This window comes from Capsicum annuum, chromosome 4 (assembly GCF_002878395.1).
Source record: "Capsicum annuum cultivar UCD-10X-F1 chromosome 4, UCD10Xv1.1, whole genome shotgun sequence".
NCBI classification, from domain to species: Eukaryota; Viridiplantae; Streptophyta; class Magnoliopsida; order Solanales; family Solanaceae; genus Capsicum; species Capsicum annuum.
In genome coordinates this window covers 229981442-230007357 of record NC_061114.1, presented here as the reverse complement: position 1 = coordinate 230007357, position 25916 = coordinate 229981442, and the positions used below count along the sequence as shown (strand labels likewise).

General features: G+C 31.7%; 4 protein-coding genes and 1 long non-coding RNA gene across 5 annotated transcripts; 3 read left to right on the top strand and 2 right to left on the bottom strand.

The window, feature by feature from the left end:
• Positions 1–507: 507 nt before the first annotated feature.
• Positions 508–3184, top strand: LOC107868522. Its single transcript, XM_047411386.1, has 2 exons — positions 508–1506; positions 1672–3184. The coding sequence occupies exons 1-2, from the start codon at positions 1248–1250 to the stop codon at positions 1821–1823; spliced, it is 411 nt and encodes a 136-aa protein (XP_047267342.1). The 5' UTR covers positions 508–1247; the 3' UTR covers positions 1824–3184.
• A 1006-nt stretch (positions 3185–4190) lies between these two features.
• Positions 4191–6362, top strand: LOC107866837 (thioredoxin-like protein CDSP32, chloroplastic). The gene is made up of 2 exons (XM_016712840.2): positions 4191–4817; positions 5708–6362. The coding sequence occupies exons 1-2, from the start codon at positions 4389–4391 to the stop codon at positions 6167–6169; spliced, it is 891 nt and encodes a 296-aa protein (XP_016568326.1). The 5' UTR covers positions 4191–4388; the 3' UTR covers positions 6170–6362.
• Positions 6363–7707: 1345 nt separating this feature from the next.
• Positions 7708–8559, bottom strand: LOC107869384 (heavy metal-associated isoprenylated plant protein 39). Its single transcript, XM_016715918.2, has one exon. It carries the CDS (start codon positions 8318–8320, stop codon positions 7910–7912), a length of 411 nt encoding a protein of 136 aa, XP_016571404.1. The 5' UTR covers positions 8321–8559; the 3' UTR covers positions 7708–7909.
• A 4674-nt stretch (positions 8560–13233) lies between these two features.
• On the bottom strand, positions 13234–18719 carry LOC107866838. The gene is made up of 2 exons (XR_001673037.2): positions 17354–18719; positions 13234–13556 (listed from the first exon to the last, which is right to left on the bottom strand). It is a non-coding gene; the product is annotated as an uncharacterized LOC107866838 (long non-coding RNA).
• Positions 18720–20360: 1641 nt separating this feature from the next.
• On the top strand, positions 20361–21419 carry LOC107866839 (uncharacterized protein At1g76070). Its single transcript, XM_016712842.2, has one exon. It carries the CDS (start codon positions 20433–20435, stop codon positions 21174–21176), a length of 744 nt encoding a protein of 247 aa, XP_016568328.1. The 5' UTR covers positions 20361–20432; the 3' UTR covers positions 21177–21419.
• The last annotated feature ends 4497 nt before the right edge of the window (positions 21420–25916 follow it).

The following is a 25916-nucleotide window of genomic DNA, read 5'->3' as shown; positions in this document are numbered from 1 at the left end:
CATTATTGATTAGGTCTAAGGAATGTGGATTTCTCCTCAATTTTTATCAAATTTGATTTCTTTTTTCGTTGTCTCAATTTATGTGATAGTGTTTGCTTGAACAAGAAAGAAAAATAAATTTTGAGACATATGTGGTCTAAAAACAAGTGTAGATATTTGTCTGAATATACATCATCTCATTACGTAAATTTATAGTTAAGAATTAAGTTGTTTCTAAATAAGGAATATAACAGTATTTTAGAAACCGAATAAAAAAAGTGACAATTGAGAAAATAATGTCATTTCAACTTCCTATAAAATATCAATCACTTAATATTTTAGAACTCTTAAAAAGAAACTAAATGTGTCAAAGTCAAACTAAGATTTATATAATCGAGCTTTTTGCGATAAAAACTTTTATGTGAGATTTATTATGTAGGATGTATATAGTTATTTATTTAATTTTATGATGATTTAAGTATATTTTTGTATATATTTAAAGTTGAAGGTATAAATGTAATTAGAAATAGAAGGGAAAGAACCATAAAAACAAAAATAAAATTGCAAAAGGCACAAAACAAATAATCCCCAAAATCAACCATTCCTCCACTTCCAATTTCCATTATCTTCAAACCCTAATTTCTGCCCTTGTGATTCCACCGTCGCAGCTGCCGCCAATGGAAACATCGAAGCGCCGAGGATCACAATCATCATCAATTACTGTTTTAACCAATGATGATTCAATTTTTCTGATAGAAATAATATCGGAAATACTCATAAAACTGTCCGTAAAAACCTTACCGAAACTGAAATGTGTATCTTAATCATGACTTTCACTTATATCAAGTTGTCAGTTCATCAAAACTCATCTGAAAAACTCAGCTAGTAATTTGGATTTTGTTCATCACAGACTTCTCATTATTACATCAGGTTTTCACATTCAAGACGAAGGGGATAGGAGATTGTATAGAAAGTTTCAAACGTATTCTCTTTACGCAATTCTATATGGAGAATCACTGTGTTTACCTGTTGAGCTTCGTGATTTGGGTAATACAGTTTGCTTTAATTACAAAATTTTGTGTTCGTGTGATGGATTATTCGCTATTTCGGTAACCTGTGATTAAGCTGAGGATTTATTTTTATGGAATCCGTTTATAAGAGAGTTGAAAAACCTTCCTGATTCGGGAAGAGATGTGCGCACTGGTGCTTGTTCGTATGGATTTTGTTATATCGAGTGTCAAAATGATTATAAAAACGTAGAAATTGGGATGGGTAAATTTGATGATAAGATTGCTCATATTCATGTTTATAGTTTAAGGAATAATTCGTGGAAAGAGATTTGGAAGTGTCCAAGTATTTGTTTGACTAATCATATAAAATTTGTTAAAGGAAAGCTTCATTGGATTACCGGTGATGGTAGTGATAGGAACGGCATGTGGTTCAACCCTGGAGATGAGACATTTGGAAATGTAGCATTGCCGAACCCAAGTGGTGACACTTTCAACTGGAAATTAGTGTCTTCAGCAGGTAATTTATGTATGACTTGTGATTATAGAAACAAGACACATGTGTGGATAATGAAGGAGTATGGACTTGCGGAATCATGGACTATCGTGGCTTCGACTCCTAAATTTGTTAATAAGGTTATTTGGCTGATTTTCAGTTCCCAAAATGATGAAATTCTACTACTAGACATTTCAGGTTTAGTGTGGTGGTATGTTTCAAGAGATGATGACACATTTGAGCGTCCTAAGAATCAAACACTTTGTGAATGTGATGGATGTGGTGCACTTAGTCTATACGTTGAAAGTCTTGTTTCGCCAAATTCACCTTTTGATCGATGAGTGGAAGGATAAAAGTTTGCGCTATAGTCTACTGAGGTAAGAAACGGTACCATCAAGCTCTCAATATGATATGTAAATAGACAACCCTAGTAGAATGATTGTGACTATGTTCCTTTGTGTTGCTGCTTTTCATGTTGATGACATTTAAACTCTGAAAAATACTCTTTTGTGTCCAAAGTTATTCGTTTTTTTCCTTAAGTATTTGGTTAGTGTATCCTGTTGTTGCTCCTACATAATATGGGGATAATTGATGCATAAAGAGGACATATAATGACACATTGATGAACATTAAAACGAAAGGACAATGTTGAAACATTATGTATCTAGCAAGTTCCTGCAAAACCATGAACATAAAAGTTAAAAGCTCAATGCATAACAATGTGTGTGTTTGAATTAACTTGGGTGCATTTCAACTATGTTTCGTTGGGTATTATTACTTTCTACCGTCACAGGTATCGAGTTATTATGTTCATTAAGATCGGCGCAGATGAGAAATATAAAAATATTACAGATCACTGCTGCAATTGTGAGCTCTTTTTGTCATGTGTCTTGGATTTTTTCAAAGGAAAATTTCAGAAATAGCCAAGTTTTTAGGATATAAAAAGTAGTCACTGTTATGAAAGTTCAATTTTGCGCTGCCGGAAGAGAAATCACTATTGTATTTGTTTTAGATATGTGATTTTAACTTAAGCCAAGGGTATATCGAAAACTACCTCTCTATCTTCACAAGTTAGGGTAAGGCTGCATACACACCACTCTTCCCAGACTCCACTTTATGAGAATATATTGTGTGTGTTGTTGTAGGAAGAAAAAACCCCCTCTTGTTTTCTTTAAGCTCGCTCTTCTTTCTTAAAGAAAACAAGAGAAGTGGACTTTTTTCAAATTTCTCTCTCATAATCAATACACATCGTTGCCTTATTTATGTTATTTCATCTTGTTTCATGTTTTATTGTTTCACGTTTTATTATGACTTTATTTACTATATTTTTGTCCGGAGCCATGAGCCAGGGGACTATCGAAAACAACTTCTCTATGGTGGTGATATGAACTGCATACATTTTATCCCCCACAGACCCCACTAGGTGGGAATACATGGGGTTCCCACATAGTTTTGAAAGGTTCCTCCGTCAACCCTGAGAGTAAGACTTTTGTAAAATTTAGGCCCAACACTGGTTTGGAAGATGGGTGAAGAGAAACTTTAGTATTAGGATGTCTGTGGGATCTAATAAGGCTGATCTTTGGGCTCTGTAATTGATTTGGGCCCTGTTGGGGCCCTTGATATTTCATGTGATTATTCTTTGGGCTTCTTACCCAATCCATTCTATCTGGTATAAATAACATAAATATCAACCCTTTTGAAAGTAATTCACTCTCTCCCACTTTTTTAATTACTTTACTTTCTCCCTATTAATATACATAAAATAGCCGATATATACATAGCATTCTGTGTATATGTTGAAATTTTTGTAATATATTTAGGGAGTAGAGATTTTTTGTAATATTGAAAATATAAGTTGTGTATTTGTGTAATTTTTAGTTCTATCTATTAATCTTACTCTTTTTCCAAAAAATATACGTTGTACTACTTTTCATCATGGATTCGGTTCAAGGAGCGTGGATTTCTCCCCAATTTGTATTCGATTTTTATTTCAGTTATTCCAATTTATGTGACACTATTTGGTTGAACAAGAAGGGCGTAGACATTTATTTGGATATAAACTATCTCATTACGGTTAAATCTGTTATTTAAGATTTATTTTTTTAAAAAAAAAGTAAAACGTTTTTTCAGAAATAGACTAGAAATAAAGTATGACAATTGACAAGTAAATTGGGACAGAAAAAACACTTATGTGTAACATGTTGCTTCTCATGTCAACTTTCTACAAAATATCAATCACTCAAAAACATTTTAGAACTCTTAAAAAAGAAAACAAATGTGTCAAAGTCAAACTAAGATTATATAATCAAACCTGTTACGGCAAAAGAAATAAGCTAGTCCACATATAATAACAAATACCTTTACTAATGTAAGAAAAGTCTACATAAAACCAATAAAAATCTTCATCCAACTGTAATTGGTCGGAGCGTTGGAGCACCAATAAAGTTATTTTCGTGTGATTTATAAGTAACAAATTCTAGCCACCATGAAATCTATTATTGACTCTTGCATCATAGTTTTTAGGAGTGTTGTGATCCTTTTTTGAACCTTGAGTGAATGCGAGATGTTCAATGCATCGAAATAATTTTTAACTAAGTCAATTACCAATCACTCATGCGAGATGTTTAACGTATCAGAATAACTTTTAACTAAGTCAATTACCAATCACGCTTTTTAATTTATTTTTACAAGACTCTGAAGAATATCACACATTAAAGACAACAAAAGAAGCAAAAAAAATCTAGACAAAGTAGTTGATAACATGATATGTGGTTCCTATGTAACCAAAGCCTATCAAGTGGACTTTTATAGATACTCCAACAGGACCATAAACCTCATCTCAACTAGATTTTCTTCTTACTCCATTTTTCTTCATTCTTTCTTCTTGGAAAAACTTCTTTAATTCTATGGCTACTCTCACTAATTTTTTGCTCAAACCATCTCCTGAACTAGCTTCAATTACCAAAATTAGCCCTTCATTTTACTGCAATTTCCCATCAAATCAATCTTTTGAGAAATTGAAAACCTTCAAACCAAACAGGTCCTTATTGATTACAAAGGCAACAGCAGCACCTGATGTGGAGAAAAAAGTGAACAAAGATAATGAAAGAGTACAAAAAATTAGTAGTATGGAGGAATTGGATGAAGCACTTAAAAAAGCTAAAAATCGACTGGTTGTTGTGGAATATGCAGGCAAAGATAGTGAACGTTCCAAAAATATTTATCCTTTTATGGTGAATTTAAGTAAAACATGTAACGACGTCGATTTCTTGCTGGTGATTGGAGATGAAACGGAGAAGACAAAGGCACTCTGCCGGAGAGAAAAGATTGACAAGGTGATGTTATTTTTCATCTGTTCCGTTAGTTTGAATTGACGACACGAGGTTTAGCCAAATTGAAACGTATTTTTTCGTCTGTTTTAATTGATGTGACATTAATCTGAATTAAAAAAATCATTTGAATTATACGTGTAAGTATGAAAAAAAGGTTCAGCAAGTATAAGATAGGAAGTTTAAAGTTAAAATTATTTTCGTCTTATGTATAACTACGGAAAAAAGGTCATCCAGTATATAAGATTGGAAGTTTAAAGTTAACGTTATTTTCGTGTCACTTCTTTTGGAATAATTTAACACAGAAATACTGTTACATAAATTAGAATGGATGGAGCTACATGACACAAAATACATGAATATTCAATGCGATCAGAAGCGAATCTAACATTTTGAACGGAATAGGTTTGAAATTTGGGCCTTAACGTATTGTATTTTGAAATTATGAATTCTGGATTTAATATTTGTTGTACTTTTAGTGATTTTTAATATGTTTCGCATTTAGATACCAAGTTTAGTGAATGATTGTTTAATAACTAGATCAGAGGTGGCTCGGAGATTTAAATTTTATTAATTCACATTCGAAGTTTATAAGTTGTAAATGTCATATGTATAATTTCTCAATTAGTTTAAAGGATTTGGACTAAATTAGTTATAGGATTCTGCTGAACTCATGCTAGTATAATTTCTCAATTAATATAAAGGATTTTGACCAAATTAGTTATAGGATTCTCAATTGATATGCTAGCTCTGCCCCTGTTAATAGAATGAACACATCAAATACCATACCTTTAATTGACCTCTCGTTTATCAAATACCATCAAACTCAAAATAGTTAAAATATAAGTAATATTTCTTAGCTAGTGTAAGCTCATCATCTCTCTATTTCTCAATAGGTACCACATTTCACCTTCTACAAAAGCATGGAAAAGATCCACGAGGAAGAAGGCATAGGCCCGGACCAACTAGCTGGCGATGTGCTCTACTATGGCGATAGCCATTCTGAAGTAGTGCAGCTCCACAGCAGAGAGGACGTTGAAAAGGTAATCGAAGACCACAAGATCGATCAAAAACTAATAGTCCTCGATGTGGGATTGAAGCATTGTGGACCATGTGTGAAAGTGTATCCAACGGTTATTAAGCTATCGAGGCAGATGTCTGATTCAGTCGTGTTCGCGAGGATGAATGGTGATGAGAATGATAGTTGTATGCAGTTCTTGAAAGACATGGATGTAGTTGAAGTGCCTACATTTTTGTTTATAAGAGATGGAGAGATTAAGGGAAGGTATGTTGGATCAGGGAAAGGGGAACTTATTGGAGAAATTCTTAGATACCAAGGAGTTAGGGTTACTTATTAAAATTGTTGGAAAATGTTTAGTGTTTATACTTAATTGGGACATTTGATTTGTCATGAGATGATTATGGACTAGTTAAGTGTTTGTAATACAAAAATTAACCAACTTGGTTTGGTTGAGAATTGAGATGTAAGTTTTGGTATGCTTAAGTTATGAACTATTTTACTATTTTGAATGAGAATAATGTTCTTAGTAAGTTATCCTTAATACACTCAATTTAATTGAATCATATAGTATTTATTAAAATTTGTTGAGATTATTTGTACTTAAGGTGGACATTTGATTTGTGAGATAATGCCATACAAAAATAAACCAACTTGGCTTGGTTGAGGTTGAAGATTTGGTAAGCTAATTAGTTTGTGAAATATGTTGTAACTTGTAAGTGATCTAGATTGTCATAATTGAATTTGAATGAGAATGTTTTTACTTGAAGAGTTGGCTTTAATTTACGTTGAATCATTGGTATCAAATGATGTCAAAGGAAAAAATCAAAGCTATACACATGTGAACATGGATTATAGATTATATATAATTATACAAAGTTATACACATATAAACATGGATTATACCTATATTACATATTGACAGATTATTTTCAGGTTAAGTAATTGAATGAACGACTATTTAGGTTAATTCTTCTTTATCTTCACCATATGTCAAATTCTATATTATTGATTGGAAGGCACTAGGAGTAGAGGTGTGCATTTAGTTATTGGAGGTTAAGTAATTGAATGAACGACTATTTAGGTTAATTCTTCTTTACAAATTCTATATTATTGATTGGAAGGCACTAGGAGTAGAGGTGTGCATTTAGTTATTGGAGGTTAAGTAATTGAATGAACGATTATTTAGGTTAATTCTTCTTTACAAATTCTATATTATTGATTGGAAGGTACTAGGAGTAGAGGTGTGCATTTAGTTATTGGAGGTTAGAGATCTTAAACTTTTAACATCAGTTCTTTTATGGACAAAACTTCAAATTTAACAAAATTTTGGCTTTTAACCTTGAATATTTATCCATAATAGAGTAGACTTAAGTTAAAAGTTCAAAACTATTCATTTTCAAGATCATCGGTAATAATTCTCTGGGCAAGAACTAGACTTTCTTTTTTGTGGTCAGCAAACTCTAATGATATAGAGGATATCTTTTTGTACGAAAATAAATAAATATCAATTCTTTGAAAGCAATTATGCTCTCTTCTACTTTTTTAATTATTTTATTCTCTCATTCAATTAATATACATAACATAATCGATATATACATAACATTCAATATATATATTGAGATTTTTATAATATATTTAGGGAATTGAAATTTTTTATAATATTGAACACATAAGTTATGTATTTGTGTAATTTTTAATAGGAAAAAATATATAAAGTAACATACTTAATTATTAAATTATAAAAAATAACATCACTTTTATCAAATTACATTTTATAGTATATGTATTTATATTTTTACAACAACAGTTCGTAAAAATACAAAATACATGTCGATCATAAGGCACTAAAAATCATATCAACAGTTTGCAAAAATATAAAATACAACTTGATATATTATATAATCATAAAACTATTGCTATGCTATTTTTGAAATTGCCTTAGTAATATCTTTTTCATAGGTAAGGGAATTTATCAAGGACGACAGTGATAATTGAACACACACCAAACTATATGATAAATTTCCTGAAAGAAAGAAATTAGAGGTGTGAAACCACCCAAAATGAACACGATATGAAGTTAACAAATAACGCAAGCCGTTGGATCTTCTTCCATACTATGATAGTGATGATAACGAGCTGGATATTGCAGATAAGGTGGTTGATATTGGTAGCAAACTGGTACTGGATATGCCTTTATTGCTGCTGCCTCTTTCTTCTTATCGTCTCCTTTTTTGTCATCAGCCTTCTTTGCTTCCTCTTTCTTCTTATCAGGCTCTTTTGCTGGTCCAACAAAGACTATCTCAGTGTGGCATAACTTCTTCAATTTTGAAACTAATTCAACTGGATCTATGGTTCCTGTTACTGTCAATTTCTTGTCCTTTGTATCTATCGAAATTGAGTCCAACCCGTACACAACAGAAACTTTTTTCATGACCTTTTGCTTGACTTTGTCATCGAGATACTCCAACTTCAGCACTACTTTCTTCATCTTTTTAGCTGAGACTTCGAGATCTGAGTTTAGTGAGTATATCGAAGTAAGTAGCAGATCAACACTTATACTTTTTTTGTCTCTTTAATTTCTTTCTATTGGAGTTGCAAATGAGCTTATGGATTTGGAGTCATTTTATATGAGTGATTTGTGAGTACGCACTGTGTGTAGAAGGGAAGGGACGAAGAAGCAAACCGAGTCAACCACAAGTCTTTAAATAACATAAATATCAATTATTTGAAAGTCATTACAGTCTTTTTTATTTTCTAAATTATTTTACTTTTTTCCTCTATTAATATACATAATATAGTCAACATATATATAACATTCTGTATATATGTTAAGATTTTTATAATATATTTAGGAAGTTAAAATTTTTTGTAATATTGAAAACATAAGATGTGTATTTATGTAATTTTTAGTTTTTTAAAAGGTCCAGAACTAGACTATTTTGGGCTCTTAACAACATGTAGCTCAACTGGCCTATTTTGTCCATCACTAATATTCATCTGAATTATATTTTACAAATAAAAATAATAATATCGACTAGCTAAAAAGCTTGATTGAAAATATATTCATTCGCCTAACAATAAAGTTTGTGTTGGGATATAAAAGAGAACGTAAAAAATAGAAAGAGTATTTATCAGAAGTTGTTTGGTTGCAATTAAAAAGAGCTGCAACAGGAGCTATTAAATAGACTTACAATTAACCACTATTAGCTAAAAATAAGCAATTAAAAAGATTAGTGGATAAACATGTCCACTACGAACTGAACTAAACTAGCACTACTTATACTAACTAGGAACCAATTGACAGCTTTTGAAGCATTAATCAACACTCTCCCTTGCTTCAAAGCTTGTTACTCCCATCTGCAATCTGAGTACTCATGCTTCCCAACTGGAAGCGCTTTCGTTAGAATATCAGCAGCCTGTTCATTTGTGCCATAATGTTTCAAGACAATGCTTTCACTTGCTACCAGATCTCGTATGAAGTGGTACCAAATGTCAATATGCTTTGTCCTACTGTAAAATGTCAAATTTTTCGTCATTATAATAGTTGTTTTGTTGTCGCAGAAAATTTCAGTTGCAGCAGCCTGCTCCTGAAAGACATGAGCAAGCAACCTCCTTAGCCAAACCTTGACAGGATGATGTAGTAGCAGCAATATATTCTGCTTCAGACGATGAAAAGGCCACAATCTCTTGCTTCTTTGAACTCGAGGATATAACACCTGAACCAAGAGAGAACACATATCTAGAAGTACTTTTTCTGACATCCAAACACCCTGTATAATCACTATCAGTGAAACCAAACAATCTAAAATCTGATGTTTTGAAGTACCAAATTCCAAAATCAGTAGTTCCGACAACATACCGTAGAATTCGCTTTACAACTCCAAAATGATGCTTTGTTGGGTTATGCATGAATCTGGAAATCATACTAATAGAAAATGCTATGTCAGGCAGTGTGTGCGACAAATAGTTCAGACTACCAACTAGTCTTCTAAAACATCGAGCATCCGCCAAACCCGTACCATCATCAAATTTGAGTTTCTCATTTACATTATAGGTGTAGGAGTTATCTTACAACCCAACATATTAAATTTCCTATGAAGATCAGTTGCATATTTTCTTTGTGAGACAAAAATACCATCTAAACTTTGTTTAATCTCAAGACCAAAAAAATATTGCAACAATCCCAAGTCACATCATCTACATAAAGACACATCACCAAGAAATCAGTTTTACCTTGCTTCTTCACATAGAGAGTTGGCTCATTTTTGCTCCTTTCAAATTCATTTCCCAAGAGATAAGAGCCGATCTTGCTATACCATGCCCGTGGGGCTTGCTTTAGACCATATAAGGCCTTTTTCAACCTGTACACTTTACGTTCTTGTCCGCTCATAACAAAACCTTCAGGTTGAGAAACATAAAATTCTTCCTCTAGTTCTCCATTTAAGAAGACAGACTTAACATCAAATTGGTAAACTTGCCAAGAGAGTTAAGCAGCAAGAGTTAAGAGAGTTCTCACCGTTTCAAAGCGTGCAACAGGAGAGAATGTTTCATCAAAATCAACTCTTTGTTGTTGTGCATATCCTTTTGCAACAAGCTGAGCTTTGTGCTTCTGAACCGATCCATCAACAGAGTACTTGGTGTGATACACCCATTTCAGGCCAATAACATTCTTTCCTTCTGGTATATTAACTAATTCCCAGATTTTATTTTTTTCAACAGCTTTGATTTCTTCCATTATTGCTTGCTTCCACTCTTCTTTTTCAGTTACTTCTATATAATAAATGGGATCTGAAACAAGAAGAGACAAGTGACAATAAGTATATATATTGTTAGAGTATCTGGGATTTGGTTTTCTGTTTCTTATTGATCTTCTAAGTGGACTTGGCTCTGCTGAAGATTCTTCAATAAGTTCAGATGTTACTGGTGTCGACTTTTCAATAACAAGTGACTCGGGTGCATCATCAGGAACTAAAGAACTTGTTGGTCCTAAAGTAACTCCATCGTTTCAAGCCCAACTTCTTGCCTCATTGAACCTAACATCCCTGCTTACAATAAATTTTCCACTCTTCGGGTTATACAATTTATATGCTTTGGACTGAGGACTATAGCCCACAAGAATATATTTTTCTAATTTTACATCAAGTTTGAGATGAGATGGATAAGTATCCAAAGCATATGCTAAACAGCCAAAAACTTTTGGATGGCTTATTTGTGGCTTTCTGCCCTTCCGAGCTTCATATGGAGTTCGATTCATGACTGCCTTTGTTGGTGATATATTGAGAAGATACACCACCGTCGCCATAGCTTCTTCCCAAGATTTCATTGGAAGTTCTGCTTCTTTCATCATGGTTCGAGCCACTCCATTTTGCTTCGATGTGCGTGGTGTTGTCAACTCCCTATGAATACCATCTTTTTCACAAAATTCATCAAATTCTTTAGAAGTAAATTCACTGCCTCTATCCGAACAGGGAGCCTTTAAAGAACATCCACTTTGCTTCTCTACTAATGCCTTGAATTTTCTGAAATTCTCAAAGGTTTCAGATTTGAACTTCAAAAAATAAACCCAACTCATTTGACTATAATCATCAATAAACAACAAAAAATATCGATTTTCGCCTAAGGATTCAATACTCATCGGACCACAAACACCAGCGTGTATCAATTCAAGATAACTTGAAGCCCTCCAAGCCTTGTTTATAGGAAATGAGACTCTACTTTGCTTTCCGTAGATACACCCTTCACAGAAATCAAGACAATCAATTTTAGGTAGCCCAACAACCATATTCTTTTGACCCAACAATTTCAGTCCTTTAACATTCAGATGCCATAAACTAGTATCACTAGATTTCGCAACTAAAACAGAATTTTGCACACTAGAGACTTCTAAAGGAAACATATTATTTTTTGTCATGGAAATGGTTATAATATTTTGTCCAGATTTCTTATCATAAATCGTGCAACCATAATCATCAAATAAAATAGAGTAACCACCAGTTATCAATTGCCAAACATTAACAGATTATGAGCCAAATTAGGAACATACTGCACATCATGTAAGAGTTTTACATTACCCTGGATGATTTTGATAGCAATTGTATTTTTCCCTTCAACCTTCATTGGCTTGATGTCTCCAAGTCGGACCTCAGTTTTCTGGGATTCGTCGAGTTCTTTAAACAGTGACCTTATTCCAGACATATGGTTTGAGCACCTATTGTCCATGAACCACACTCCATTAGGATTATCATCGGTAGAAAATTGAGTATTTATCAGAAGTTGTTTGATTGCAATTAAAAAAAGCTGCAATATGGCCTATTAAATAGACTTACAATCAACCACTGTTAGCTAAAAATAAGCAACTAAAAAGATTAATGGATAGACATGCCTACTACTAACTGAACTAAACTAGCACTACTTTTACTAGCTAGGAACTAATAATTGACAGCTTTTGAAGCATTAATCAACAATTTGTAACTTCCATTAGTGTATATTCAGTGTATAACATAAATAGTCACACTGGTTAATTATACATTAATTAAACATTAACCATATATTGTTTTTAGCTAAGACTCATTCTATTCTTGTCTATGCCACTAAACATTACGACAAAGGAGGCTTTGATTATTAATTATCTAGCTTTCTGTTGTATCAAATAATCAACCAATTAGGTAGCTTCAATGTTATTTAATAGAGTTTAGTTATATGTATTTAAAAATTCAGAAACCAGATATAAACAATACCTACATTGCACTAGAAAAACCACTACTAAAAAAATTATAAAAAGAGATCAAAAAAAGAGACCTTATTAGGCCTCTATTTCTGTAAAAGAGACCTCAAAAGCAACCCCAACGGTAGGTCTCTAAAACATAGGTTGCTTTTTGTAAGAGACCTCGTGAGGTCACTAGAAAGCGACCTCACGAGGTCACTAAGTTATTTTTCAAAAGAAACCTCGTGAGGTCTCTAAATTATTTTTTAAATATGATTATTATTTTATAAAGGAGACCTCATAAGGTCGATATTTGGTTATTTTTTAAATTTTTTTAATTGAAATAGGGACCACATGAGGTCCCTATTATTTTTTAATGTTTTATTAAAATATTTTTTTAAAAAAAGAAAATGACCTCTTGAGGTCTCTTATTGGCGTCGTTGGAAAAAAAAATTGTAGACTAGAGACCACATGAGGTCACTTTTGTTAATATCATGAAAAATAAAAATGCAAAAAAGCGACCCCATGAGGTCTCTTTCCCCCCCCCCCCCCCCCCCAAAAAAAAAAAAAAATTGATAGTGAATAGCAGTTTTGTTTTTACAAATGTCAATCAAGCTCCAACAGCTCCCACCAATCAATCAAACTACAACAATACATGTACTAAATATCGTCCAATAAATACTATACGAAAATCAACATTAAAATACTTCAAAAATGAGTGAGAAAACCATAGAAGTCGTAAGTTATATATACAATTCTATTTCAGACTAGTTCAAAGATTCAAACACTTAATAATTCAAATAAACCACCACAAAGTACATAATTTAGATATCTACTGCAACACTAAACTTTAACGACGCCATGGTATGTTTGCCACATGATCATGATCATCGTCATCATTGTCGTGCTCCTCTGCCACGCCTCTCTATTGACCATCTCCAAAGGTTTTCTTCTTTCTTATGCATAGTCTTGAATGTATCAGCCTGAGTTATCAGCCCCCCCTCCCCCCGAGTTTTTTTTCCTGCAAATGAAATTAATTTAGTTATTAATCAAGAATAATTAAATAAAAGTAATTTAGATAGTTCACCAAGAATATTACTATTGAACAATTAGCTGAAAGAATTACATTAAGGATAATTTATCATTAAATTACAGCTACAACATAGAACAGAAACATAAGCACAGAACTTAGTGAATTTATAGACAAATAAAATTGAATTCCCAAGTTCAGTCAAGTACCTAATTTTTATCCTTACCATCTTTCATAGCTTTATCCATAACTACTATGTACTTTTTGTACTTCTTATGTTCCATTCACATTACTCCCTTTCACAGATATGAAATTGTTTAAATCAACACCAACATGATTTTCATTCACATCACCACATTTTTCATCCATAAATGTATCAAATTCCACAGCAAGAAACTTCATTTTTCTATCACCCAGTAACCCAAATTATCCAATAGGTACCATCACAAAAGAAAATGCATCCCCATTTTCTCTTAACAAGAGAAACAAAAAATGCATTGAAAAAGACATCATTTTACTTGAATTTCTTTCAAGCAGATCAGTTGCCTTGTAGTTCAACAGTCTTCCAACACTAAAGCCAATTTAACCACTCATTTGTATATATCATTAACAATCTTAGCATCACCATAAAGAGCAAGCTAAGACTCAAAAGTTTGAAATTTTACCAAAGCTCTCAAAATCAAATGCCAATTATTTTTGTTCTTCATATTGGATAGTTTTTAAGTAAAAGAAGATATATAGTAGTATGAAGTACCTGAAAGTAAAAAATGTACCCATTCTTGATCTTGATTTGGCTGGATTTAGAGAAGTTGTAACTTTGAATTTACATTGAATTCTAGTAAATTAGTATACTATTCTATATGTATAAAGTTTTCCCAGTTACTTATCTTGTTTTGAATCATTTGTCTGGTTTAATAGATCATAATAAAACAAAATTGTAGTTATTATATAATTGATGTTCTTGGCAACTACAGAAAAGAAAAGATTGGATAATATCTATATGGGTTGGAAATATATATATATATGAATCGTATAAACTAGTTACATCAAAGAAAACTACTGACATCATGTGTTATACATTTAATTGACACCAAAAATACTCAATTTAAAGAATTATTTTAGACCAGATTCCAAACATAAGAGACCATTCTATCATTTTCTCAACCTTAAAAATCTAAGTGATCGAGGTTGGCAACATCAGGTGTTATTTCATGCGACTTCTAAACAAGAAAGAAATAGGCCTAAGGAGAAACTTGAACAGAGCAATAAGCAGTTCCAGAGAGCAATGGTTTATCTATCTAAACCAACATATTCGAAATAATACCCGTGAAAAGCCTCCATACCAGAGAATACAAGCGACACAAGAAAAAGGTTTCTCTCTTTAAACCACTCCTTTATTCACTATTAACAACAAGAGCCCTAACTTCATTTTTATGAACACTATAATTCGTAAACAACTTCATGTGTTATTTGAATATACTTAGCTAGAACCATTATACAATAAGTTCGAGAAATGCAATAATCAAACAGATACCTAGAAAGCAATTTGGAAGTACTATCAACATGCTACTAATCTTTGTCCACCATCAATTCCACTCCAAAGTCATGATAAACAAAAAATATGACATTTAAGAATTCTCTTTTAATTATATGGTTATCTAGCTAGCCAATTAAGATGACTTCCTACCAGGGATAACAACATCAATTCATCATTACATGGAGAAGATGTCAAATGTAATCTAGGCAGCACAGTGAAGAAATTAGAACTCCATATTAAGTGTGGCGGAAGCTGTCCATTTTCAAGGGAAAAACTTGGCCAATGAAACTAATAGTTGGATATAGAATTCAAGGATGACAGATTGTGAGGGACCCATGGAGTGTGTGATATGTTGGGTCTCTATTTTTTGTGTTTGTTTCAGAAGCTAGAGGAGAAGAAAGCTGATGGCAGCAAGGTCATTTTTGGTCTGTAATGGTGGTGATCAAGAATTGATTTTTGTTTATGTCATGGGAAAAGGGTCACTCTGGTGGTTTATTTGTGGAAATTTACGACCAAAATAGATAGATGACGGGTCTTGTTTTATTGAGAGAGATGAGAAAAAAATTGAATGAGGGAAAAAATTCATGGCAGCTTATTTTCAATGCATTCACATGCTTAATGTATGTGATATCCATGCTATGTGCCACATCATACACATGTATCAAATAGGCAGATTTTCGTCATAGATCAAGTGTTCAATACGTTATAGGCTTAGTTCAGGTAGCTAGGTGAAAAATTCAGACAAATTTAAGCGTTTGTGTATGTATTTAGCCTTCATTAGGATACAGTTGATGAGTTGACAGTATTTGACTGTCAAAGAATTTTCTACATTTACTAATTCTCTTCATTTTTGAAAAGACATTTCACTATCACTTAAAGATCCACGGGAATAAATTAATAGCTTTTTTAATGGCAAACAACAACAACATACCCAGCGTAATTTCACAAAATGGATGTGGGGAGGGTAGAGTGTGTAGCATTTTTTTATCAGTAGAAAATCAAATCAAGTATTTCTTAATGGACTAGAAACTGTTAAGGCCAATCTTTCACACTTCAAATCAATTAGAAGGTGTCATAATCTATTAACATCAGATAACCTTAAATTAAGAGACCTCCTCTGAATTAAGACACAAGCATAACACTTATGACCACGGGCATGGCTATAAACAAAGCACTCCTATCTACTAGCAAGAACGCGCTCCCGCCTACTAACCCTCTACCCTAATTCGCATCCTCCATACCTTAATATCTAGGGTCATGTCCTCCATAAGTTATAACTACTCCATATCACTTCTAATCACCTCCTTCTAATATTTCTTCGGTTCATCTACCCAGCCTGAAACCATACCTAGCCAATCTCTCGCACCTTTGAACTGGGGCATCCATGCACCTCCTCCTCACATTCTTGAACCATCTCAACCTCACTTTCCGCATCTTGAAAATCCCTAAAACTAAGATTTCTCTAAATCCCATTGAGAATCCCTAATCAAACTAATTGGCGTTGACATATGAATCCCCAAAGTCCATTCTGCTCCATCAGGGCCTGTTTTTTCTTCAGCACTTAACAATTAATCTTTTGAGAAAAATTAGACGTACCTTAAACTATGAATTCTATAAATCCCACATCCTACAACATGTGAATTTTACCAACAATAACTAACTGACTAAATTCTTTAGCACTTAACAATTAATCTTTGGAGAACAATTAGACGTACCTTAAACTATGAATTCTATAAATCCCATACCCTACAAAATGTGAATTTACCAATAATAACTAACTGACTAAACCATAATTCAAACTAGCTCATATATCCTATATGGATACTTTGCTTTCACTGTGTTTTGTCCTCTGCTAAATCCATCCTAGAACACCATAAATCACTAATACCAAACAAACTTAAGCAGTGGAAAGAAAACCATCTTAATTTCACTTAATGTGAGCTCACCAAAAACTACTCCCTAGTCCCCCCGTCTTAATTTGTTTAGCCTACTTAGACTATATTGATATTTTGCTAAATCCACAGTAGAAAATCCTAAATCACTAATATCAAACAAATTGAAGCAACTGGTACAAATCATCTAAAATTTTAACCTAATACTCATAACCTAAATAATCAAGAACACCATTAATAATATCGAATCGATAGCTTCACTAGAAAGCTCAAAATAATAGATAAATCAACGCCAAAAAACTAGAAATTAAAGTAACAAGTCACACAATGCAGATAGAAAGGAAAAATATTAAACTTACCGCACTCCTTGGTAGATCGATGCAATGGTGATTTGGCTGATTTGAGCGATTTCGGCAAAAGGATTTTGTCAAAGAAGGAGGGAGGTAGGCTTGACAATTGAATTGTGTTACTAAATGAGTGTTGGAGTTTGTATTTTTTTTATTAAATATAAAAGAAAAAATTGTATTTAAAAAAAAAATTTGACCACTTTGACCAAAATAAAGAGACGTCATGAGGTGACTATTTATAATTTTTTTTAATATAATTTTAAATATTTAGGCTTTAACTTATTTCAGAATTTATTTTCGATCTCATAAAATCACTATTATTATTTTACGTATTTTTCTTTATTATTAACTGACCCCATGAGGTCTCTTTTCTAAAAGAATTTTTTAAAAAAAAAAAATTAAGGTAATAAGCGACCTTATGAGGTCTCTTATTTTTGACCTATTTTTGAGGTCTCTTACGTGTTTTTTTATAACTTTTTTAGCAGTGAATAAAAATATTAATAAATGCTAAGGAGTTATATTTTAGATAAGTTTAACAGGTCAATTAATTGAATTAGCAAATAGCAATGACAAGTTGTGTTGGGCAACCACTCCTAGTAGTCGGCAAAGTTGATTTAGCACGTAGCTTTTTCCTACCAAAAAGAAGAAAGTAAAAAAAAAAAGATTTAGCACGTATGAATGTTGAATGTAGTTTAAAACTTTTAATTGTTTTGTTTGATGAAGTGTAGTAGAAACGCGAGAAATTTTAGAAAAAGTAAAAAAATATTATAGAATTTATTTATGCTTTGGATGAAAAATTATACGTCAAAGTTGTTCTCTAAATCAATCTGAACGGCATAAACTCATTAATAAAAGGACATCGAGCCTCTTAATATGTTCATCAAGGTCCCGAGCAGAACAACATGGACCTCAGTCCCATACAGTTGGTGGAAAGGTATAAGAGGGATGTCGTTGAGCATGTGGCTAAATGCTTAGTGTGTCGGTTGGTTAAGGCTGAGCACCAAAGACCAACAGGATCTTACGATCAGTTTAGATGCCATATTAAAAGTAGGACGAGCAATAAGTATGATGTGTATAAGTTGATTCAAACATGAAATAACAACACTATCGGCCACCTTCAACAACAATAACTTTAGTATAATTTCACAAGTAAATTTGATGAGATAAGAAAGTATAATAAATGCTCTATTGGACCCCTGTACTATTTCAGTTTTGTAAGGTGGACACTTCTACTTATATGTTTGTCATCTGGATCAATGAACCCATCAAAAAGCAACATTTCGCACTCTTTGACCGTTGACCTTGCCTATGTGGCAAGGTTATGGTGACTAGGACAAAGAGAGTGTAACCACTCGCCTAGGGGTGCGAGTGAGGTCAATTTTTGACCAATTTTACATTAAAATAATTAAAATAATAATAATTATAATAATATTAAAAAAAAATAAAAAAAGGATCCTTTTTTCCCTCCATCTTTTTAAATTTAAAAATATTTTTAAAAATTTAAAAATTATTTTAAAATATAGTTAAAAATTTAAAAATTATTTTAAAATAATTTAAAAATATTTTTAATTTTAAAAAAATAAAAATATTTTTAAAAATTTTAAAAATATTAAAAAAAGATCCTTGTTTCCCCTCCATCTTTTTTAATTTAAAAATATTTTTAGAAAAATTTAAAAATCATTTTTAAAATACTTTAAAAATTAAAAAAAGAAAAAAATTTCCCTCCCCACCCCAACCCAGCCCGTCCCCGCCCCCACACCCCACCCAGCCCGTCCCCACCCTCACATCCCCCAGCTCCTCCTTTTTTGCCTCCATCATTTTTAATTTAAAAATATTTTTAAAAATTTAAAAATAATAAATTTAAAATTTTTTTCCTACCCCCCTCCCTACCCTACCCAGCCTCCCCCCCCCCCCCCCCCCCTATCCTCCCCTCCCCCCCCTCCCCCCCCCACTCCTCTCCCCCAGCCCTCCACCCCACCCTATCCCGTCCCCAGCCCACCCAACCCCATGGAACTCCTCCCCCTTCCTCAGCCCACCCAGCCTATCCCCATCCCACCCAGCCCCATGCAACCCCTTCCCCAGCCCCCACCTCACCCATCCCCCTTCCTCTAACCCCCACCCCACCCTCAGCCCATACCCCACCTAGCCCCACGCAAATATGCAAATCATATTTAAATTAATAAATTATTTAAGTAAAATTTATTTAAATTAGGTAAGAATTTTAAATTTGATAAATAAATTAATTTAAAATTTAATTAATTTAAATAAATTAATTAGAGAAGAATTTTAATTAATTATTTTTTACTGATTTAAATTTAAAATTTAAGTTAATTAGTTAAATGAATTTTAATGTAATACTTTTTTCATTTATTTTTTTATTTTTTATTTTAAAAATAATTATTCAAATTTTTCAAATTTTAAAAGTATGATTATTCAAATTTTTCTACAATTTATAAATTTTTCTTATTTAATTAAATTAATTTTAATATTTAATTTGTTATGTAGCATTTTAAAAATGACTTGAAATTTAATGTAATACTTTTTCTATTTTCTTAATTTTTTAAAATGACGTGGTAGATGACGTGACGCGTGTCAGATGACATGGCACACGTGGCAGTTGATGTGGCAGCTGACATGGGAGAGTATTACATTATCAAAAAAAAAATTAAAATGTAGCTTTTTCGTGAATTCAGGGATCCAGATGATAAACATGTAAGTAGAATTGTTCAACTTATAAAACTGACATAATACAGAGTTCAAATATAGCATTTTGCCTATCTTTATTGGATAAAAAAAAGGGTAATTTCCAAACTAACACTAGATAACTTTTTGTTTGTCAGAATTTAGAATGACAATGTAAACGTGTGGTTTTGCCCCGTCAGATTTATCTATTTTTGACAATAGTCAAAAATTCAATCCTTACCCTTTATCAAACCACTTTCTTGAACCCTTCCCCCCACCGACGCCCAAACCCCCCCAACCCACCCACCCCACCCCATCTATAAATACACCTCTAAATATGACAAATCCAAAATTCCAAATCACTAAAATCAGCAAACTTAAGATTTCTTTTCGTTCATAAAAATTTTAGATGGAGAAAGAAAAACCAACCAAGCCAAAGAAAAACATGATCTTGAAATTCTTACCAAAAGCAGCAACAGCAACTGTTATATTCCAAAATCACCCTTTTAGTCCAGGCAGAGAAAAAAGACTTCATCATCATAATAATCACAAAGGATTTTCTGGTCCAATTATATCAATAATCCCAGCTGAAGCAAGAAACAGAAAATCAAACAACGTTACAAATCAAGAACCAACTTCACCAAAAGTGTCTTGCATTGGCCAAATCAAACAAAGGAAGAACAAGACTACAAAGATGAAAAAAGAAAAAGCCACCAACACCAAAATACCACTAGAGAAAATTCCCAGTAAAACGAAATCATCAAAATACAATTTCAGAAATATATTCCAAAGGGCCAGAAAATTTGATGTTGATGATAATACAAGTATTGCTAGTGAAGTTGTACCAAATAGTGCACCTTGTTTGGGTCACATGAGAAAATTTGCTAGTGGAAGGGAGGGTAATTTATCAAATTTTGATTGGAAAAATGTACAAATTACACCTGAAGATCGTAGAAAATATTATTCTGATGATGATAGAGAAGATTATACTGATGGAGATGAAGAAGATGAAGAGGTAATTATTCCTTTTTCAGCTCCAATTTTAGTAGGAAGAGATAATAGACCAAATTTTCCATCGGAGCCAAAGAAGGAAATTAATTTATGGAAAAGAAGAACTATGACAAAACCAAATCCTCTTCAATTGAAAAAATAAGTTTGTTTAAGTTGATTTGATGTACTTGATTATCATGGTGTACATAAACTATGTTGCTTGAATCCATGAAGAAAATATATAGAGGTATCCGTATCAAATCCTGCGAAAAATTAAATCTTGGATCTGACACGGGTGCTACGGTTTTTTTTGGAGAATTGATCAAGTGATATAGTTTCGTTTTACATGTGTAATTTTCTTGAACTCATGTAAATATTCATGTTACGATTAAAGCTGTTCTTTTCACTGTTGTTCTTGATTTATTTCAGTTTATAATTAGTTTACTTGTAAACTAAGTTGTTTGAATCTTTCAAAAAGAGTAGATGTGCCCCTTTTTAATCTTGAATAAATTGAATTTGAAGAATTCGAGTAAAATAAGGTGGTAACTTGAACTCGTATTTCTATTTAGTTTTACATGTGTATTTTCATGAATTCCTGGTTATATTCACGTTAGAAATTTAAATTTTTTTTATGATACTCGTCGCCACGTTCTTGATCCATAATTAGAACAAAAAGTCCGCCTAATAATTAACCCGTTTGGCCATAGATTTTCTAAGTATTTTTTTAGAAAAAATTTATCAAATATTGTTTAGTCATACAATTTGATATTATTAGGTAAATATTTTTGACAAATAATTTAAATTTTTAAATATTAGAAAAAGAAAATTAGTATTTGAGCTAAATTTCATTTTTAATACAAAAATTAGTTAAGATAAAATATGTTTTCCAAATATTATGCAAAATACATGATGAAATTCACTCAAATTTTAATCCGTTTGTAAAAAATATTTGGGAAACCCTACTAAGGGAAAATCATTTCTACTAGAAAAGGATAAAAGAGAATAAGTTATTTTGATCAAACACGTAATTGATATTTTCTTTTTTGGTACACACAACACACACGTAATTGATATAATGATCCGTTCACGTCTAACCTACAGATTTGGTTTGGTGGCAACTATTAAGATGCAGTTCTTGTATAGGGCCGTCCAAATAAGCTGCCAAAATTGAATTTTGACCATAGTTTCCAAAGATATTTCTCATTTTATTTAATGTTGTCTAGATAATTTGTTGAGCATATTTTTCAAATTTTATTTTTTTTGTTTTGTGTGGAGAATGCAATTTTTCCACGTTTGAAAATATACATTTATATGTAATTTCTAACCTTTTATTTTAAAAAATCCTTGATTGTGTTGGTAATATATTTTTTACCTAGTAGATCATGTACTGTTGCACTTGCCACTAACGCAATCTCGATGAAAGAAAAAGGGTAGATTTCTATTTTTGACATGAACATCCTTTTTCTTGGAATTAATTTACTTGGATAAAATATTTAAAGTTGTAGACAGTAAAATCCTTTGGCAGTCCAAGATTGATAATGATCTCATGTATGAATTGGGTGCAATGTGGTTTTCCCTAGAATTACCTTTACTAGATTCACATTTGCCCATAAAATTAAGTATAACTAACATAAATACTAACCCTTTTAACAGTAATTACACTCTTTTTTACTTTTTTAATTACTCTCTTCGTCCAAAATTATTCGTCCCAAATTGAGGTGACACATTGATTAAGAAAAATAATAAATAACATGGCTAGTTTATCATGGTACCCCTATTAAATGATATTAACATTTTAATTTAAAGAAAAAGTAATTAATGCAAAGGGTAAAACATGGGGAAAATTTTTTTTGTCTCTTTTTGATTGATGAAAAAAGACAAGTAAAATGGGACATTAAATTAGGAAATTTTGGACGGGTAATTTGGGACGGAGGGAGTACTTTACTCTCTCTCCTTTTAATATACATAACATAGACGAAATATACATAACATTCTGTGTATATGTTGGGATTTTTGTAATATGTTTAGAAAGTTGAATTTTTTGTAATATTAAAAACATAAATTGTGTATTTATGTAATTTTTAGTAAAATAATTAATAGAATGTGCCTTTTCGTAAGGTCAAAAATTTTAAAATACGAATTACTTTTATCCATATTTGCATTCAGAACTTAATGATCCGATTAAGAACGTCCACTATAGAGAGTTTAAGCACATCAAACAAACGTTGAGATTAAATTCAAAATCATCGATTAATAATAGAATAATTTTTAGCATTCTATCACATCTCGTAAAAGGTTAATACTGTGGAGTTGATAGTTATAACTTACATATACCAAAGAAAAAGACTTGTTATAATGTTGTATAAAGTCAATAACAATCTAATTGCAGCAAAATTTCGTAAGCATGTTACGTAACGGGAACTACTAGACAAAATTGTATAAATTGCGAGGAGCATCATATAAATTATCAAAATATACAAGAAGCGTATGCATTATATTTTTTTTTAAAAAAAGTTGAACCTTATATATACGTAATGCAACGTGGAAGCAGCTACTACAGTGAAACTACAATTTAATTGTTGCTTCTGATGTACAATTCCACTTGATTTTTAAATACTTAATAAATTAGGGGAAAAGAAAATACTCCCTTCGTTTAAAAAAGAATGACCTACTTTGACTCGGCATAAAATTTAAAAAAATAAAGAAGATTTTTGAATCTTGTGGCCTTAAATTAAAGTTGTGTCAAATGTACTAAAATGTCCTTTGATCTTATAGTTCTAAACATGTCATGTGGAAAGTTGAAATTAAAGTATTGCAAAAAAAGAAAAGAAATCATTCTTTTTGAAACGCACTAAAAAAAAGTTGGTCATTCTCTTTTAAACGGAGGAGTACTCAGTAGGTGACTGTTTACGTTTACCTGGCTGCAACTCCTAAATAATTAAAAGTTGTAATTATAAAACCCCGAGTGGCATTGACCTACTACAAGATGGGAATTTAATACTACATCTGAAGAGCTGTACTTTCAAGTGACAACTCTTTAATTTCATGAGAATACGTTTGTTGGGGCAGATCTATTGTTATATTATAGAAAATTAGTGAACTAATGAAGAAAAAATTGAGAAATTTTTGAGTGTGTTTTATTAATGTAATTGTGTCCTATTTATGCTTAATACAATGTACTAATTTATAAATAAAAATAATTATGTGCTACCTTATCTCCAATGTAATTAATTATGTATACCTATACAATTTCTGGAAGGATTTGTGACTTTGTACAATTATAATAACAAAACTATGTAGAGTATATTATGACTATGAACTTGTGGATTGTTGAGTTGAATGGGTCGACGTGAATGCTTGGCCCAATTCTTTTATTTATACTGGCCTGATTCATTTACTTGTTTGGAATTCTTGTGGGCGACATTTTTCATTTCTTCTTGAGATGAAATCACCATTGCCTAACAATTAGGAGTGATGTGAAGGTCCAGATAAGGGCAGCGAGTTGAGAGGAGGCTGGAACAAAAGAAAGAGAGATTATACTGGAAGTTAGAATGTATCACCGCTTGGTTGTCGGAGTGAAAGAGATAGGGGTACACCTAAGTCATGAAGACGATTTAGCCAGGTGAATTTTGCAACCATACGCCTCATGAAATAATACTCCAAAATTCTTGGAATTTCCAAGAGATGGGAGATCCTCCAAAATTCATGTACAAGTCACTGACGAAACCCAATGAGCTATAGTGTCGTAAAAATATGAAAGTTCACAATCTCATCATTCCTATCAGCTTGCCGTTAAAGTGAAGTAAAAGAAACTCGAAGAATGGATTTTCTTTCTTGATATCATATAAAAAATTAATGAACTAATAAAGAGAAAATTGAGAAATTTCTGAGATGAATTTTCAAGAAAGCTTTGATACCATATAGAAAATTAGTGAACTAATGAAGAGAAAATTAAGAAATTTTTGAGTGTTTTTCATTGATGTAACTATGTCCTATTTATGCTTAATACAATGTACTAATTTGTAAATAAAAATAATTACTAACTATCTTATCTCCAATATAACTAATTATATACACCTATACAATTTATAGAAGGATCTATCTATGAAAAGAAAATACTATGCTATGTACAATTATAAAGATAAAACTATGTAAAGTGTATTCATGTTATGAAGTTGAGGGTTGTTGAACTAAATGAATCGCGTAAATGCTTGGCCAGTGTGATATTGGACCCAATTCTTTCATTTACTCTGGTCTGATCCATTTGCTTGTTTGAAATAAATCAAGAAGTTTTCGAAATCTTGTTGAAACACTTTGCATTTTCTCTTTCCTCCTTGAGATGAACATCTCCAGTTAGTTATGAATTAATATGAATTAGTACTTTTACACAAAATATCTATTTTTTTAAAAAAAAATTATTACATATTTATAAATATTTAATTATAAATTTCATTATTATTATTATTATTATTATTATTATTATTATTATTATTATTATTATAGGAATTAAATATGTGACGAACTAGTGACAGCTCTTTCTTTAGTTTCATGTTCATTATTATTTTCTAGGACGGACTTATAATAATAGTTACAGATTCACGTGAATCATTAATTCTGCACGAAATATTTTATACATAAATTGACGAACTCATCACATACTTAATCGTGAGTCTTGTTATTAATTACTAGATAGCATAGTACTTTCCTGTTTTATAATAGTTGGCCTTTTTTTTTAAATATATTTATTTCAATTTAGTTGTCTTTTTTATGAAATCAAGAGAATATTATTATATTCTTTCAATCCCAATTCATTCATTAAATGACTAAACAAAGTGTATATACTTAAATTTATATTTTAAAACATAATTAATAAAATTAATTTAGTAAAACAAATCGATAAATA

Bases quoted from the DNA above. Each gene is read 5' to 3' on its own strand.
- LOC107868522 (XM_047411386.1), top strand. From the start codon at position 1,248: ATGGGTAAATTTGATGATAAGATTGCTCATATTCATGTTTATAGTTTA. The intron at 1,507-1,671 runs GTAATTTATGTA...TTCTACTACTAG, and splicing joins GAAATTAGTGTCTTCAGCAG to ACATTTCAGGTTTAGTGTGG.
- LOC107869384 (XM_016715918.2), bottom strand. From the start codon at position 8,320: ATGAAGAAAGTAGTGCTGAAGTTGGAGTATCTCGATGACAAAGTCAAG.
- LOC107866837 (XM_016712840.2), top strand. From the start codon at position 4,389: ATGGCTACTCTCACTAATTTTTTGCTCAAACCATCTCCTGAACTAGCT. The intron at 4,818-5,707 runs GTGATGTTATTT...ATTTCTCAATAG, and splicing joins GGAGAGAAAAGATTGACAAG to GTACCACATTTCACCTTCTA.
- LOC107866839 (XM_016712842.2), top strand. From the start codon at position 20,433: ATGGAGAAAGAAAAACCAACCAAGCCAAAGAAAAACATGATCTTGAAA.